At 45.4% G+C, this 16,713-nt stretch overlaps 2 protein-coding genes across 5 annotated transcripts in view; one reads left to right on the top strand and one right to left on the bottom strand.

Moving 5' to 3' along the window:
* The window catches only part of RAB3GAP1 (RAB3 GTPase activating protein catalytic subunit 1), a 38,557-nt gene extending 35,601 nt beyond the window's left edge, over window positions 1–2,956 (bottom strand). Inside the window, 2 exon segments of the mRNA XM_025197587.1 lie at window positions 44–179; window positions 2,947–2,956. Of these exon segments, the coding sequence (XP_025053372.1) occupies window positions 44–179; window positions 2,947–2,956 (146 nt within the window).
* The window catches only part of MAP3K19 (mitogen-activated protein kinase kinase kinase 19), a 34,949-nt gene continuing 18,311 nt past the window's right edge, over window positions 76–16,713 (top strand). For 2 of the 4 annotated variants that reach the window (XM_025197567.1, XM_006018398.2), the window contains exons 1-3: window positions 76–131; window positions 2,100–2,361; window positions 10,616–10,771. In XM_025197567.1, coding sequence (XP_025053352.1) covers window positions 10,689–10,771 — 83 coding nt within the window. In that variant the 5' untranslated portion in view covers window positions 76–131; window positions 2,100–2,361; window positions 10,616–10,688. Of the gene's footprint in view, window positions 367–2,099; window positions 2,362–10,615; window positions 10,772–11,221; window positions 11,246–16,713 lie in introns of those variants that run through there. The other 2 variants (XM_025197569.1, XM_025197566.1) reach the window with 2 other exon arrangements.

The raw sequence follows: 16,713 nt of genomic DNA, 5'->3' as shown, positions 1-16,713 counted from the left end.
GGGGGGAGGAGAGGGGAGGGGAACGGCTCTGCCCGGGACTCACCTCACTGTCCGCCGCCATCTTGCGCAGCGGCGCGCAAAGGCTGCCGGGAGCCGGCGGGCGTTGGCCTCCTCCCGCCCGCAGAGCGCCGGTAAGGCAAGGCCGGGCGGTGGCAGAAACAAGCCGATGAATGAAGTCGCTGTGGTTTATTTTCAGCTAAATTGTGCTAAATCAGGGCTGTCCACCTTCCAGCAGCCTCTCCAGCTGCACGGGCACGGAGCTGGGCTGGGAAGAGGCTCCCCAGCAGCTCCGTGCCCACCCGGGCAGCTCCCAGGGGCCTGGAGAAACCTCCCACCGCCTCCTGCCCAGGCGCGCATCTGCTCCTGGTCAGTGGTCAACACAAGCGCAGTGACTAATTGGCTACTTGCGTTTGCCGATAGCAAATTTGCTCACAGAGCAGTTTACTGTGCAGTAAGCGTGTGCACGTGTAGACACAGCAAGGTTACTGTGCAGTAAACTGTACCGCGCAGTAAAGCATCTCGTGTAGATGCACCACCCTCGTTTCAAATCAGCTGCCTGGCCGTGGCAGCAGCACGTCTGTTCAGACAGCAGTAAAGGTGGCGATTGTAATTGTAATCGGTTCCTTTTAACCTCCTCATCCTGTTACGCAAATGGTATAAATCCCAGTTTTGTGTTAGGTAAATAACATGGGAACAGACTTTTGCCTATTGCTTTAATCTTATGTATTTTCTTGGGTTGTGCATTGCCTTAAGAAACTCCATGTTGTACTGCTCCGTAGCTTGACATAAGTGCTCAAGCTTTCACTCCTTTGTACGCTGCGTATGTGAGGGTATAGCTGAGAGTGTGTTTGTGGAAAAGGAAAACGCCAGCTGGTTTGAAGAACGAAGACAGATTAAAGACCAAAACAAGACGAATCTGCCCCAGAAGGGCGAGAGGACAGCATCCTTCGACCTTCGAGAAGGAACACAGCGATAACACAGCAGACGCTCGGAGGACTGGATGAATTGACAAGACTAGAAAAGATGGGGCGAGACATGTCAATTTTGAGTCTTGTTCTGCATATCACCCTGGAGCATCAGTTCACCTGATGAGACAGACCGCAAGAAGCCTGGATCCTACTCATGATCCACTTAGCTGGCCACTAAGTTGACTTGAGTACCAATGAGACGGGTCACGTATACCAGCGTAGAACAGAAATCGGGGTATGAATGTGTGTGTGTGTGTATACACACTAAGCCTTTAAATCAATACCTGGGGCACTGCCTTATCCCTTCATAAGATCTCACTCATTTGAGCAACTGATTATTTGTGCAACAATTCCACAAGTGTCAATGAGCCACTCTCCTTTTTAATGGTTTTGAGCGTGTTCCCTAATCCAGCTCTTCTTTCTTCAGTTATTCTGCTGTTAATTAGCTGCTCGTCTTAATGCAATTCCTACTTGACAGTCCTGCAGGTTGTTTTTAACTTTAGCTAAACATTAACTCAGATGAACATCAATGCAGAAGTGGAAATAATTTTCAGTGAGGTATTAGGTGCATTGTCAAGATGCTCAAGAAGGCTAGATTGCATTTTATGAATCTGAAAGAAATCTACCTTAATGACAGGACTAAAGAAAGAACATCCTTTGATTATTTCTTGCCTAGTTTGTTGGGTTTTATACATTAATATGGTGCAGCAAATTAAAAAAGTTGCATTTTTTTTTCTTTTATCTTAAAATGAATAATATAACCCTAGGCCCCTAGCATATCATAAAAGCTTCTAGTTTCTTTTCACTTGGAGAAAAATGTATGTTGTGGTATATATATGTGATGATGTGCTGCACCCCCCCTTTCAAAATCCTAGCTCTGTCCATGGACATATCTTATGCACTTTCATACCATCTCAAAAAGGGGTAAGGAAATGTTTATTAAATGTTATTGGGATTTAAACAATATATTATCAAGAGGACAGTAAGACTTCACCTCAAAAAGGAAAGGGCCAGAAAAAATAGTCAAGCAATGAACCTGTAAATAAGTGATTAAGGGGGAAAGAAATAAGCTGTTCTGGGTGTTGGTGTAAAAATCTTACCGTGTAGTTAAACTATGTTTGGCTTTCATAGATGGCCCAGTCTGTCTGAATTACAAAATGCCCAGTGGACAGTTGCCTTGGCAACAGCCTGTAAACTAAACAGTCTTGTTGTAGCAGTGGCTGCTTAAAGGGTTTTGCACTAGAAGAACCTAATAATAGGAACAGGCAAAGTACATGGAATTACTGTGTGAAGTGACTGCTGTCCAGTGAAGGAGGACAACTCTGACCTCAATATGGTCTTCAGCTGCTCTTCAGATCGGTGCCTCTTTCAAATGCGCTCAGTCAAGTTCTAGGTAAGAGAATTTACATGTTTCAGCATGTTTCCTAGAAACTCTATTTTCAGTTGTTGTTTAAGTGACATCCTAAGAGTACACAGAAGGAAGTGTTTATTAGATATCGTATATGGAAGGTGCTATAGAACTTCCACTTCCAATTAATCTAGGTGATACTCTTGGAGGGAAATATGGTCAAGTCTTTAGAGGAAGCTGTAGTACATGTTAAAGGATTATACTTTCCTTTTAGTTCATGTAATAAATTCCTAATCCTTTTATGTTTAGTTAATTTTTCTTCTCTCTTCTACTATGATTCAATTTGAGGGAAACAGATTGGGCCCTATCATTTCTCATGTTACTCTATTCCTGTTAATTGTGCTAGCATACCAATGTTCTGAGCTGAGCTGAAATGAAAAAAAAACAACAAAAAAAGAAACCAAATTAATGTATATAAATTCCAACTTGCACAAAGCAGAATACTAACTCTCAGTTTTTTCCTTTAGAGATGAATAATGCTATAGATTCTGTTAAGTAATTAACGGCATAGGCCTTGATCCAAAACCCTCTTAAATCAATAAGGAAGGTCAGCTAGATGTTCCTGTTTACCCGCTCTCATAGTTCTACCCATCCAGAAACTTGTATGGCCTCAAACAATATATCCATCTCTTTTCCCAGCCTGTAAGAAAAGTCAATTTAAAATGGTTTCATTTTAGTTTGTATGTAAAGTGATAGTGAATTTGTATGAGTGAAAAATTTATTAGGGAAGGCTAACCTGAAGAAGAGAATGCAAGAAAAGGAAACATACTTTGTAAAAGGCTCCTAAAATATTTTTTCTTACATAAAAAGTGACTTCATGACTAATTGCCACATTATATTAATCAGACAGAGAGTTCAGGAGAATCCAAGACAGAATCAGACATTTATATTACAGATACCAATACCATCGGTAGTAATACTAGTTGGATAAACATCTATAAACTCTCGTGTTTCAGACTGCCTGGTAGGAAAACCCCTTTATGATTATGTTATTGCATAATTATCTATGATGGATTTCTGAAATCTCTCTAACAGCCAACTATTGGTAACAGGACATTATATTCTGTGAATTACTGACAATATTTATGGGAAGAACTTATATAGAAATTATTTAATTTAGTAATTAAGGAATATCTTCAATTATTTTAAATTATTTAAATGTTAAATTTAAGTTTACTCAGAGATAAAAGTAGACAGCTCTAGGTAATCTACCCAGAAAGATGGAGAGAGGATGAGGAGGTTCTTCTGAAAGATGTGCTGAAGGAGCAGTTAGACAGGTCATAGGAAAACAGGAGGGGAGAGTCACTTTTCCAGTATAAACTCCTCAGAGCAAGTATTTTTACATTTTATGCTGCGTAGAACATACAAACAATAATAAGGCTAATAATAATCAATACATGCCTGCTTCCATATTCAGGCTTCATTATAATAAGAAATTAAAGTGAGTTTCTTTGTCCTTCTTCATGTGATGTACATAGTCAGAGGCCTGCTTTTCCCAAAAACATTTAAAGAGACTTGCACATTTAGGAATTGCACAGGAACTGTCTGTTGGCACTGGATTTATGACCCAGATACCTTGTTCCAGGAGGACCCAAACACTTAGCCCAACCACAGCCTCTCAGTTCAGTAATAGGTACATTTTATTGATACACAGTGATAGCAGATAAGAATAATGCAAACAAGTCTATATCTACCAGTCCCACAGTTTACTGAGTCAAGGTGCATCTGGCCTGTAAGCAAGCTTCACTCTGAGGTTCTCTCTTGAATGTCAGATGTCAGCAGCCTGGATGTCAGAGGCTGAGGCCCACTCTCCCCCATTGGGGTGGGTGAGGCAGGCTGGTGGTGTGCCTTCTGCCCATGATGGCCTCAGGTTCCCTTCCTGGGAACCCTCTCCTGCTCTGAAATACCCCTTTTGTATTTTTTTCCCCTCCTAATGACTCTTCATCCCTGTGCATCACTGATTGGCCTTCCTGTGGTTGTCATATTGTCCATGTTCTGCCCTGTCAGCATATTCCTTTCTTTCACAAACCCATCACATGCACATGTCCTAATTTGGTTCTTTCTGGTTTCTCCTAATTTGGTCCATCTACCAAAGCCAGAACTCCGAAGAGCTCTGCAATTGGGCACTGTGACCTGGTGCCACCTTACCTCATGTTATGAAACAGCATGGTGCATGTCTTCTGTTTCCCAGCCTGTGTGTCTGCTTGCTGCTTCCTTGCAGACACACTGGGCTTGTCACAAAGAGGCTTTTAGAAATCAGTTAACCCTTGCCATTGCCCTGGACCATAGTTCTAATGCATATCTACTTTACCTACAAGCCAGTTCCCAAAAGGAAACCTCTAAATACCATTTCCTAGCCATCACTGTTCTAATGGAATTAACTAATTGTTCTATGCCAGGGGTAGGCAAAATATGGCCAGCCTGGACTTGGCTTCCCAGCAGCCCCTGCAGTGGTGGCTCCTTCCAGCTGCTACTGCCAGTGTCTCCACTGCCACCACCAAACCCAGCCCTGCTGCAAGGTCACCCCAGCCCCTCCACCCTGCACACACCAGCAGGGGCATCAGATGGGGTGGGCAGGTGGTGTCTCCAAGGAGACCGGCCTAGGACCCCCACAGGCTGGGTGCAGTCAGCTGGGATGATGGGATGGCACTGTGGGCAGGCAGGGAAAAGAGTCCAGGAGTGGGATGGGTAGGCAGGGCTGGGATCATGGGGCTGGAGCGGGCACTGGTTCCGTGGGCAGCAGCCAGCCCCTGCCCTTGGAACCAGTGCCAATTGCAGGGATGTATGGGGAGTGGATCACGGCTCTGCCCAGTGCCTTTGTCCCATGCTGTTATCACCCTGTGATCCTGACCCAGGCTCTGGTCCCACCCACCTGTCCCACTCCCAAACACCACCCCCACCTGCCCATGGCCCCATCCTATCCACCCAGCTGAGCACACTGTATCTGTCCGTGTCCCAGGCTGGTCTCAATGGAGATCCTGCCTGTTCACTCCATCCGGTGCCCCCAGTGGTGGGTGTGGGGCAAATGGGCCCAGGGCTGGATAGGATCAATTGTCGTCTCCCGAGCCCCTCTTTCCTTCTCCCCCTTTCAGGCGGTGTAAACAGCCATGACAGGGTTAAGGCCAGACCAGCACCCCACCTATCACCAAAACTTCTTAAGAGGTCCTCCAGCCCTAATAACTGCCTACCTCTGTTCTGTGTAGTTTGTTTTGAAAACTGTTAGTGATCCAGAGGACGCTATAAACACAGTGGTTTTCAACATTTTTAGACTCGAGACACCCCAGATTAGACTCATTAGACCCTCCAGATCTTTTGTGAATTGAGTGACACCCCATTTCAAGAAACTAACTTATTTATTACAGTGCTTATCTTCTTGCAGAGGAGCTAGGAAGTCGAGGAGGGGGAAACCACCAGGCTGGGAGAGTCTGAGCCTGGTTTTCTATGCTTATCTCACAGGTCCTGTGGCACCCTTCAAAAGATCTCACAGCACCCCAGGGTGCCTGGAACCCTAATTGAGAATCACTGCTTTAAACACTTGTTATAACATGGGGAAAATTCGTTCTTGACCATCACATAACATGTGATTTTACAACGACTAATTAGATGCCCACAACTCTGACCCCCCCACATTTACTTTCTTCTGTTCCATCCCCCAAACTCAGTTCCTCCTATTGCTCTTCTTTTCAGCAAAGTTTTAACTAATCCAATAATTGAATCTCCAGCTGTAAATATTGTATTTTTTAACAGAAACTACACAAACATTTTTTTAAACTAACAAGCTGCATTTTCAAAATGTTTAGCTGCTCTGTTCTTCGTTGTTGCTTCCTTTATTTTTACATGGTTTAACTTTAGGCAGACTATAAATTCTTCCAGCAGGATTTTTCTTATGATTCTTGTTTTTACAGCACCTCTCTCACAAAGGATGCTAAAAATAAGTTATAGATCCTATTTATACCTAATCTTTATCTGAAATGTAATGGCCTATTTGACAGTATTTTGCTGCAATGTGTTCTTAAGATTAATTATATAATGCTTACGTATATATCCAGTTGAGGTCTTTGCTTACACAAGCATAATATTAATATTCACCAATACTATTACTCATTTTTCCTTTCATCCACTTTAATTCACCTGCAATTTAATTGTAGGTGAGCCAGTAAATAGGAGCACCATTCATTACCTCTTTTTCTGAGAAGGGGTGACTGTTAAGTATAATGCAAATCACATAGTATGATCTGATTAAATTATTTTAGCTTATAAATGGACACCTGTAAGGCATTTACAACTTCTGAGAGGCTGAATTAATAATCTTCAATATACTTTCCGTGGTTCGTAATTTGTAACTTCCTTGAGTTGTTTTATAATTGTTTCCCTGTTACAGCATTGTCAGTTGTCAGAATACTCTCCAGAAAGGAAGCCAATGTCCTTCCTTGTAATGAAAGTAATGAGACAGCTGTCTTTGTGGGTAATCATCTTGTGCAGGAGAACCTTCTGTCAGCTGTAAATGGCAGACAAGGTTCTTTGGGTGAATCTGATATCTTTTATTAGACTGACTTAAATTGGTCTAATAAAAGATATCAGATTCACCCAAAGAATCTGGTCTGCCTTTGTCCTGAGACCAACAGGGCTACAACCTACACCCCTGCCAGGTGTAAATGGAGTTCATGTTGTGCTGAAGTAGGTGTTACATTCACCAGGGCAAGGTGATACAAAGCTGATTCCACACTTGCCAGTTAATTAGGTGGAGGTTTCATTGTACATTTCTTACTGGGCATAAGCCTACTAAAAATATCCTTCCCTGTGACTGGTTCTCTAGTGGTTAAGACAGCTTACACCACTGGAAATACATAAATCATGCATTATGGGAGATGTAATCTGTCCAGACCACAGAGGATAACCTGGGTATGATGCATCACACTTCAACTCCCATGAGGCATATTAGACTTGACAGAATTAGATGTTTATTTTTTAATAAATTTTCCTGGCTACAATGTTTATTTTTAAGCATTTATTTCAATTTTTGTGGATTTAAATTAAATTAACAACATAAAGATCTTCCATCCTTGGGATGGCAAAAAAAACCCCAAACAAACTGAAAAGGCCAAGAAAAACACCAAAACTTGTATCCTTTCTAATTGGAGACTTTCTCTCACATACCAGTCTTACCAGTGGGCTTCTTTGCCTTTTATTACAGTCTCTTCCCAGTTCACTGCAGCTGAGTTGACCCACTCAGCTGTCAGGAACTCCCTTCCACTGCTTCCCAGGTCTTCTTCCAGAGCTACTCCTTCTGGCCTAACTCAAATACTTTTCCCCACTTTAGGTAAGGATTTAAATATCCTGTTACCTCCCTCTAGCCCACTTCCTAGCACCTCTGAATGAGTAGCTAATTGCTTAGTTGAGTCCTTAAGCCACCTGCTGGTTTTTTTTTAAAGAGACAGGGCCTCTATACTCTGACCTGCAACTCCCCTTTTCATCAGTCTGTGAGCATGAGGTGAAATCAATGTTTATCAATGTTTACCAATAAAAATTGAATCCTGCCAAGCCTAGGCATAGTGGGTTTTCCAAAGAAAAATATTTGGTTTAAAAACGTCTTCAACTTCAGTTTTTCCTTATTTGGCCCAAAATCCTCAGTTTTAAGTTTTTCACCCAAAAGGTAAAAATCCCCATTGTCTGACCAGCTGTAGTTAGTTAGGAAGATAATGACAGAAGATGTGAAATTTAAAATATACAGAACAATAATTCAAAATATTTATTTTAGTTTCCTTTCTCACAAAAGTTAATGTCTAATATACAATTCTATTACAATACTTCAAGTAAATCTGATATCTTTATTACACCAACTCAAATAGTTGGGAAAAATATTTGCAAGCATTCAGGCACAAACATCCTTTTTCAGCCTGCCTGAAAACTTGCAAAGAATTTTTTTCTACTATTTGAGTTGGTCTAATAAAGGATATCAGACTTACCCAAAGAACCTTGCCTGCCTATGTCTTTAGACCAACACAGCTACAACCTATACCCCTATTACAATACTTTGCAGTTTTCAATCTATGAGACCTTTATTTTACAAGTAAAGAAACTGAGGTTCAAGGCCAAAATAAGTTTTCCAAAATCACACATAATGTCTAGGAATAGAAACTAGACCTAATATTTCTTCTGTTCTTACTGGACGCTTCTACAAGTGCTTTTAACTTGAAGTAGGCTTACTGAGCACTAAGAATACTGCACAGTAAGCCTACCGGGGAGCATATTTACAAGTGCTTTCTCATGGGAACAGATTTGTTTCCACCTTGCTCTGCCCCCTACAGCAGTCAGAGGGAGCTCGAGGCTTCCCCTGGGTGTTAGCCCAGGGTCTGGCAGGGAATACAGAGCTGGTTCCTATGCACATGGGGCCAGAAGACAGCTGTCTCCTGGACCTGTACACATTGGGAGGGGTCCTGATGTGCACCGGGTGGGAGAGCTGCTGTTGCAGAGCTCTCCTGCCCTGTGCACATGGGAACAAGCCTTGTGCCCAGCGGGGCTTCCCCACATAGCCCAGGGTTGGCTGGAACCTGCCCCTCCCCCACAGTTCTTCCCTGCCTAGATTGGGCAATTGGGGCATGGGGCTATGAAATAGCTGCGGGGGAGGGGCAGGTGCCAGCCCCTTGCCCTGATCTGCCAGTGGGGCAGCTAGCAGTAAGCCCCTAGCTGGGTGGAGAGTCCCTGTTGAGCTGGAGGTGGCTGGGAGCTGCTCCACCAGTGGAGAAGTAGCAGCGAGCCCCTGGCTGGGTTGGGGATTCCCTGCCCAGTCGGGAGTGGCTGGGAGCTGTCCCACTGGTGAGGCAGCTAGCACCGGGACACCAGGGTAGAGAGGGACCCAATCCCTCTATGGACTGACTCCTGGGGGAGCCGGGAGCTGAGCAGCACCAGGACCAGGCTCCCTGCTGGTGTGGCTGACCAGGAGCAAATTTGCTCCCGGTCAGTGTCTACACAAGCCCTACTGTGCAGTATGTACTATGCAGTTAGTTTAGTACCTGTATCTATAGTTTACTGTGCAGTAGCTATAGACTAGTTTACTATAGACTGGTTTACTGTGCAGTAGTTTATTAGCATGGTTATTTAGTGATGCTTTACTATGCAGTAGATTAGTCTACTGCACAGTAAAGCATCTCATGTAGACTTACTGGGCATGTCTACACATGCGCCATAATGAGCAGCAGACTATTTTATGGAGCATTAAAGTGTCGTGTAAAAAACCATGACATTATGCTAGTGCACAGTAAAATAGTCTACTGTGCATTAAGCATCACTAAAAAAGCATGCGCTACTGCACATTAGGGCAGCCTAATGCTCATTTAGTACCTCACATTGGAGGTACTAAATTTAACCTGCATTAGAAAAGGCACGTTAATATACATACAGATATGTCCTGTGGGCGCATCTACACATGCCCCTATGGCACCATTGTTACTGTACCATCATTTAGTTACTTCCTTAACAGCCCGTACTGTGCCGTACTGGAGGCGCATGGTTATTTTTAGCCACTATATCACTGTAGCCACACACTATACTGAGGGATCGTGTTGCTAGAGCGACATAGCTGCAGTGTCACGGTTTGTGCCCACCAACGCTACATCGCCATAGCACATTGCTATGGTGACATAGTGTCACTAGTAGATGTGCCCACTGAGTACTACAATTCTTCCTCGGATAGTTTCATACCTAAAAAAATAACAAATACACTCTCCTCAATACAAATAACTATTTAAGATTTTGTGCTTAACTTTCTAGGATCAAGCCCTGTGTCAGTCACTGACATAGCGATAGCCAGGGTTCAATATCACAGGTAAACTGGTATACACAAAACTTGCATTGACTAAAGTGGAAATGTCCTACATATAGCTGAAATATAGGCAAAATTTAAGTGATAGTAGCCAATATGAACTGTCTGTCTCCTAAAACTGTGCTGCTGGTAATGTGCTTTGGATCTATAAAATGTAGTTCCAGAGTAATACCAAGAGTAGGAATTTGTCTATGCAGGGGTACTGCAAATTATGATGCAGTAGAAGCCATTCTAGTAATTTCTGGTGTGACTGAAATAGTTGCATGAAATTTGTTCCCTACAGCTGAAAGCTTTGCTAACAATTTACACAACCAAGTAGTAATTTGTTGTTATTTTTCATAAATATGTCAAGCAAAGTATAGAAAATATATTTACATAGCAAGTGGGGAAAACAACCACAACATTTCTGTTTTTAAGGCACCTGAACATTTCCTGGATGTAAATATTTCATACCAACATGATCGGACTTCTCTAGCGCTGATGGTGAGAAATGTGGATCTATTTGATAAGTCTTGATGGGTTAACCAAATATAGACCAGGAGAACTTACAGAAGAACTGCAGAATAACAACAGGTGAGTACTAAATAATAGATGTAGTCTACCAAAGAACATTGCTCTTATTTATACTGCTATGCAAACAATTGCTTAGGCCTGATTTCTTCCTTTTATGAAAAGACGTCTGGTTTTAATACTGACCTCTATAAATATCAGATTATAACCAGAGCTATTATTTGGGAATCCTAAGGAGAATGTGTTTTTAGTCTCTTAGGTAGTTCATGAGTGCTAGTTTTCAGTAGCCTCTCAGGTACTTCATGAGATCTGCTACATCTTTTTGCCTCCTGACTTTCTCAAGCAGAATACTGCAAAAATAAAGCAGTATTTTTCCCACCAGTGGCCTCTGTATCCCTCTTATGCTTTTTCTTTTTCAGTGGTGTTGGTCCATCTAAAAATGATACTTAGTGTTTTCAACTACTTTCTACAAGTACTGTGCAGCAATCCAAGGGAGCGGGGAATGAAAGCACTGGTTTTCTGATAGCCTACCCAGAGGTAAGCTGCCAGGGAGTCCTGAAAAATTCCCCCACCCTGCCATTCAGCTGATTGGCAGGATGAGGGGGCATTCTCCTGGCTGGGACCCTCCCCAGGCTGTCTGTGGCAAGTGTTGCTTTTCAGCAATTGCTAACTGCTAGTTGACAGCCTGCCCCCTTCCCAGGCAGGAATTAATGGGCTTCTATAAGGGCAGGGGTGGTCCAGGGAGTAGCCCTTTGGTGCTCTGTGCTTGTACAGCTTGCCTGTGAAGCTCTCCATCCAGGGGGCTAAAATGCAAAAGCCAGGCTATTTTATTACTAGTAAGAATTTCTCTTAGAAATTTCTGTAAAATGCCCATAGAAATGAACATTTGTGCATGGCCTGAATCTGAAAGGTTAAGTGACTTGCCCAAGTTCACAAAACGTACAAAAATGTACCATTAGCAATGTTTGAATAAGAATCAACCTGGCTCCAATCTCTGGGCTGATTCCTATAGATGACACTTCTTTACAGGGAAATCTATTATTTAAAGTCAGTGACTCAGCTGAGTTATAAAAGTGTTACAGCAGGCTAACGCTGTTCCATCATTTCAGCAATAGCTACAATTTGCAGAAGTTACAGTTCTATGTTATAATCTATAGGGAATACTGTATCCTGAAATGTTTTCTGGGCTGAATATCCTTTTGAAAGACCTTGCTCCTATAATGGACTCATGACCTTAAAAAAAATCACTTAAGTTCTCAATAGTTCAATTACCCTAGCTGTAGTAGTGGGATATTTCTCCATCTGTGCAAAGTTCTTTGGGATTCTCAAAATTAAAATTGTAATACGACTGTAAAGTATTATTTCATGCACACAGCTGTCAGTCAATATCAAGAAGAACCAGTGGGCATGTCCAGACATGTGTGGATGTTTGGTTCCCCAGGGACAAGTAGCAGCAGTGCACCTTGTGCCGCCGCTTCTTGTCCCCGGGGAATGCCCATGCCACACGTGCTTTGGCATGCAGCAAGTTGCCCCAGGTGGCCTAAGGGAGGCTGGGGCCAGCACTGTGCCAGCTGGGTCCAAGATAACAACTCTGAGCAGACAGGGTCCTGCCACTGGCCTCTCTAGCAGGGAGGTGTTCCCTATTGGAAAACTGAAAAATCCCTAATAAAAAAATCCCAAAGTCACTCTGTAAAATACTCCAAAATCCATGTTCCTCCACAATTAAAACAAGAGGCCACTATAAAGAGAGAGAGAGATAGAGAGAGAGAGAGAGTGACAGACAGAGAGACAGTGGAGACAGTGATTAGTTGGGCAATGATTTATTGATATATCTACAGTGTTAAAGCAATTTGGAAGACTACCAGTTTCTCTATCATAATAATAAAGTGAACTCTAAATACCCTTCATGAATTCATTAATACATGAATATATATTTTGCTGCCCCCCAACAGGGGCTGTGAGCTCCCCTCAGGGGCTCTGCCCCACCACAGGGGTAAACAGTGCCCCCAACAGGGGCCAAATGGCCCCTGCAGGGGCTACCCCACCTGCAGGGCCCACATGCCCCACCTGGCCCAATCCCTCGCCGGCTGCTGCAGCTCCCCTGATGACTGCCCCACCCAGCCCCGCTCCCCCAGCCCCCACTTGCACCCCCAGGCCCCCATGGCTGCCCCCCCAGCCCCAGGCACTGGCACTTAAATAAATAAATAAATAAATAAATAAACCCTCTACACACTGTAGCAGGGGCTGTGGGGGCTCCAGGGCCTTCTGGCAAAGCCCCACCCAGGCAACACAGGGCAATGGGGGGCAGCAGGCCTGGGTTGGGGCCACTGGGGCTGTCACCCTGCCCCGCATTGTGTAAGCAGGACCCCAGTGACCCAGTTGGCAGCTAGAACTGCTGGTAAGTGCTGGGAGGGAGAGGGTTGGCTTTTTTTTTTTATTGTGGGGATGCTGGGGTGGGGGGACAGGGCTGGGGCCAGGCAGGGCAGGGATTGGGAGGGCTTGCGGGGAGGCGGGGTTTGAGATACTGCACAAGACATGTGCAGGCTCATCTGGACATGCCCTGTGTGTTCACAGCAGGACTCCCATTGACTCCAATTGCAGATGCGAGTGGTCAGCACTTCTGCAAATGACGCTATAGCAGGGATGGGCAATTATTTTGGCTGGAGGGCAGCTTAACAAGTTTTGGTGAGCTGTCGAGGGTTGCAAGGGTAGCCCCACCCCTTGACAGATGCCCCACTCCCTGGTAACCACCTTGGGGCTGGAAGGCCCACCCCTAACCTCCTTTGCCACTGGAAGCCCATCCCCATGCCTCTGGAAATACTCCTTTTGGAGGGGGGTTTGCCATCTTGGAACCAGAAAAAAACCCAACTTGTATACTAAAAATCAAACATCTACTATAACATATTTTAATTTTATTTCAAAAAATATTTTTGTCCTGATGTGTGTGTATGTTTGCATGTGTGTATATAGAGTTGATTGCATAATAGCTCAAAATTAAGTCTTACTTTTGTATACTGTGGGGTGGGAAGGCTGTGGGTGGGTATGGGGTTTGTTGGGGGCTGTGTTTGTGGGGATGTGTGGGTGTGTGTGGGTGGGTATGGGGTTTGTGGGGGATTGTAGGGTGTGTGGAGGGGGGAGAGTGGGGATGTGTGCAGGTATGTGTGGGGCCCTCCTACAAACATGCCCCACTTATTGCACACAGCCCCTGTTGCCAGGGGCAGCAGCAGGTGGCAGGCCCTCAGGGAGCTCATGGCCTACAGCAGGTGGACCCGCCCCAGCAGTCCATGGTCCTGGCAAGCCCCAGGACTACACCTGGCCAGGCCACTGGCTCCATTGCATGGGGCTCATGTGCAGTTCCTGGGATCTCTGCCCGAGTTCCACACTGCCAGAGGGAGCCCCGCATGATGAAACTGCTGGTGCAGGTCATGGGGCTCAGCCAGGCTGGCAGGGAGAGGGATAGAACTGGCCCAACTACAATGTGGAGCTCCCCACTGTTACCCAGGACCTGCACATGGCAATGAGGGGGGCTGAACTGCTGGCTTCATAGTTTCATAGATTGTAGAGTCGGAAGGGACCACAATGGATCAACGTGTCCGACCCCCTGCCCCTGGCAGGAAAGAGGACCAAGGTCAGATGACCCCAGCCAGGTGGCTATCTAGCCTCCTCTTGAAGACCTCCAAGCTAGGTGATAGCACCACCTCTCTTGGAAGCCCATTCCAGATCCTGGCCACCCTTACTGTGAAAATTTTCTTCCCAATATCTAATCTAAATCCACTCTCAACTGGTTTATACCTGTTATTCCTAGTCACTCCCTGGGGCACCTTAGTAAACAGCTCTTCCCCTATTCCCCGTTGACCTCCCCTAATAAATTTATAGGTGGCCACAAGATCTCCCCTCAGCTGTTTCTTGTGAAGGCTGAAGAGATTCAGCTCTCTCAACCTCCCCCTGTAGGGTCTATCACGAAGGCCACTAATCATGCAAGTGGCCCTCCTCTGGACCCTCTCGAGATTCCCCACGTCCCTCTTGAAGTGTGGCGCCCAGAACTGGACACAGTACTCCAACTGCGCCCTGACCAGTGCCGCATAGAGGGGGAGCATCACCTCCTTTGATCTATTAGTCATGCACCTGCTAATGCACGACAAGGTGCGATTGGCCTTGTTGATGGCCTCGTTACATTGCCAGCTCATGTTCATCTTGGAGTCAATTATGACTCCAAGATCCTTCTCTGCCCCCAAGCTGCTGAGGGGGGGGGGGGTCCCCTTCATTGCGCGGGGATCCCCCCTGGAGGTGCATGGCTTGGGCAGAGAACCCAGGAACTGCATGTGAGCCCCAGAAAGCCCCACCTAATGGATTCAGGCAGACCTCAGACCTCTGACAGCCCATGCTCTGTGCTGCTGCTGCCCTACTCTGGGCCCCTAGCCCCAACCCCGGGGCGCTGGCAAGGGCCCTGCTCTCCTACACAGCTGCTGCTGCACCCCTGCCCACCTGCTTGCTGCTACTTCCCCACCTGCTACCACCACCACCCCTGTCCACTTGCCACCACTCCCATACCTGCCTGCCCGCTGCCACCTTTCTCCCCCTCCCTACCTGCTGCCACCCTTCCCCCATGCTGCCGCTCCCCTACCTGAGAAGCCAGGGTCAGGGCCATCATACAGGTGAGGGTGGGAACACAGCATGTGCTGCCCCTGTGGGAATGATTGGGGCTCAGCCCCACGCAAACACAACAGGGGCCGGGCCAGATGCAGTGAATTGGTAGGCACCTTTCCACAAGCCAGATAAAATCACCCGGTGGGCTGGATCTGGCCCTTGGGATGTATTTTGCCCACCCGTGCACTACAGGGTATCAAGTAGGGCACCCAAGAAACAGGAAACACACAATCACGACCTGCAAAGAGCCTTTGGTTTAAGTGACTTACCTAGCTCACACAGGGGGCTCTGTGATTGAAGCAAAGATACAGTCTAATTTTCCAGGGCATAAATTCAACTGTCTTACCCCCAAGACACTCCTTTCTCTTCCTGCAATACATTGTTTCAATCTGTACCTTCCAGTTTATCCAATAACTACATTGTTTAATGACGAAGTTTGAATTAAGTTTTTCTGAGAATAGCAAAAAGCACATTTCTGATGTCTTCCAAATTTTGAATTCCTGCTTTAAAGGGTGGGGTACCAGGCCTGGACAAAAGAAAAGGGTTGCCACCATTTAAATATACACAGTATTTTGTTCCTGTCTCTCTTCAAAATGATTGAACCATTTGGTTGAAAATCTTCCCAAAATTCTGCCTGAAGTACAGAGCCAACAAAGCAATCTTCAGTCCAAACAATGAAAGCTAGGTAAGCAACTGAAAACAGGGTGCAACTTTGGGGTGTCCAACTTTAAGCAGCCCTACCATCCCCTCCTATCAGCAATAAAAAAAATACCTGAAAATTAGTGTCTTTCATGGGGTTTATAAATACACAAGAGAACCTGAGGGCCTATCACAATCAAGGAGTTGGCTGTCTCCATTATACAGCATAGGAATATTAAATTCCTCAATAGCAATCAAAGAAATAAGTAGAATGATTAGGAGCAGTATTGTATTTTCCTAATAGGACTTGAATTCATTACTGAATCCAATAGGAGATTTTAACTTGATTACAATCAAGGCAGGATTAAACCCATTGCACCCAGATAATCTCATGAGTATGTTAGAGGCTCCTCTCTATGCATTACATTTAAGGCCTGATTAACTAGTTAGGGGCTGGGCCAGGCTGCACTTGGGGCGGCTGGCGGTGGTGGTGCTGGGAATGGGGCTACAGGGGGGCTCCCCCAAATTTCAACATAGCCCCCCATAACCCTCTCCCAGCACCACTGCTGCCCCCTGAGTACAGCTCAGCCCAACCCAGGCTCCCCCTCCCCGCCACCAGCAAGAGGCCAGCATGGTCTTCAGCCCCAGCCCACAGCTGCAGCTCACCCCACTCAGGCCCAGGGGCACATGCCCCCACCCCCACCCCCTGTGTCCCCCCA

Source organism: Alligator sinensis, unplaced genomic scaffold (assembly GCF_000455745.1).
Source record: "Alligator sinensis unplaced genomic scaffold, ASM45574v1 scaffold277_1, whole genome shotgun sequence".
NCBI lineage: Eukaryota > Metazoa > Chordata > Crocodylia > Alligatoridae > Alligator > Alligator sinensis.
Note: the sequence above shows the minus strand (reverse complement) of the source record. Positions and strands in the feature narration are given on the sequence as shown.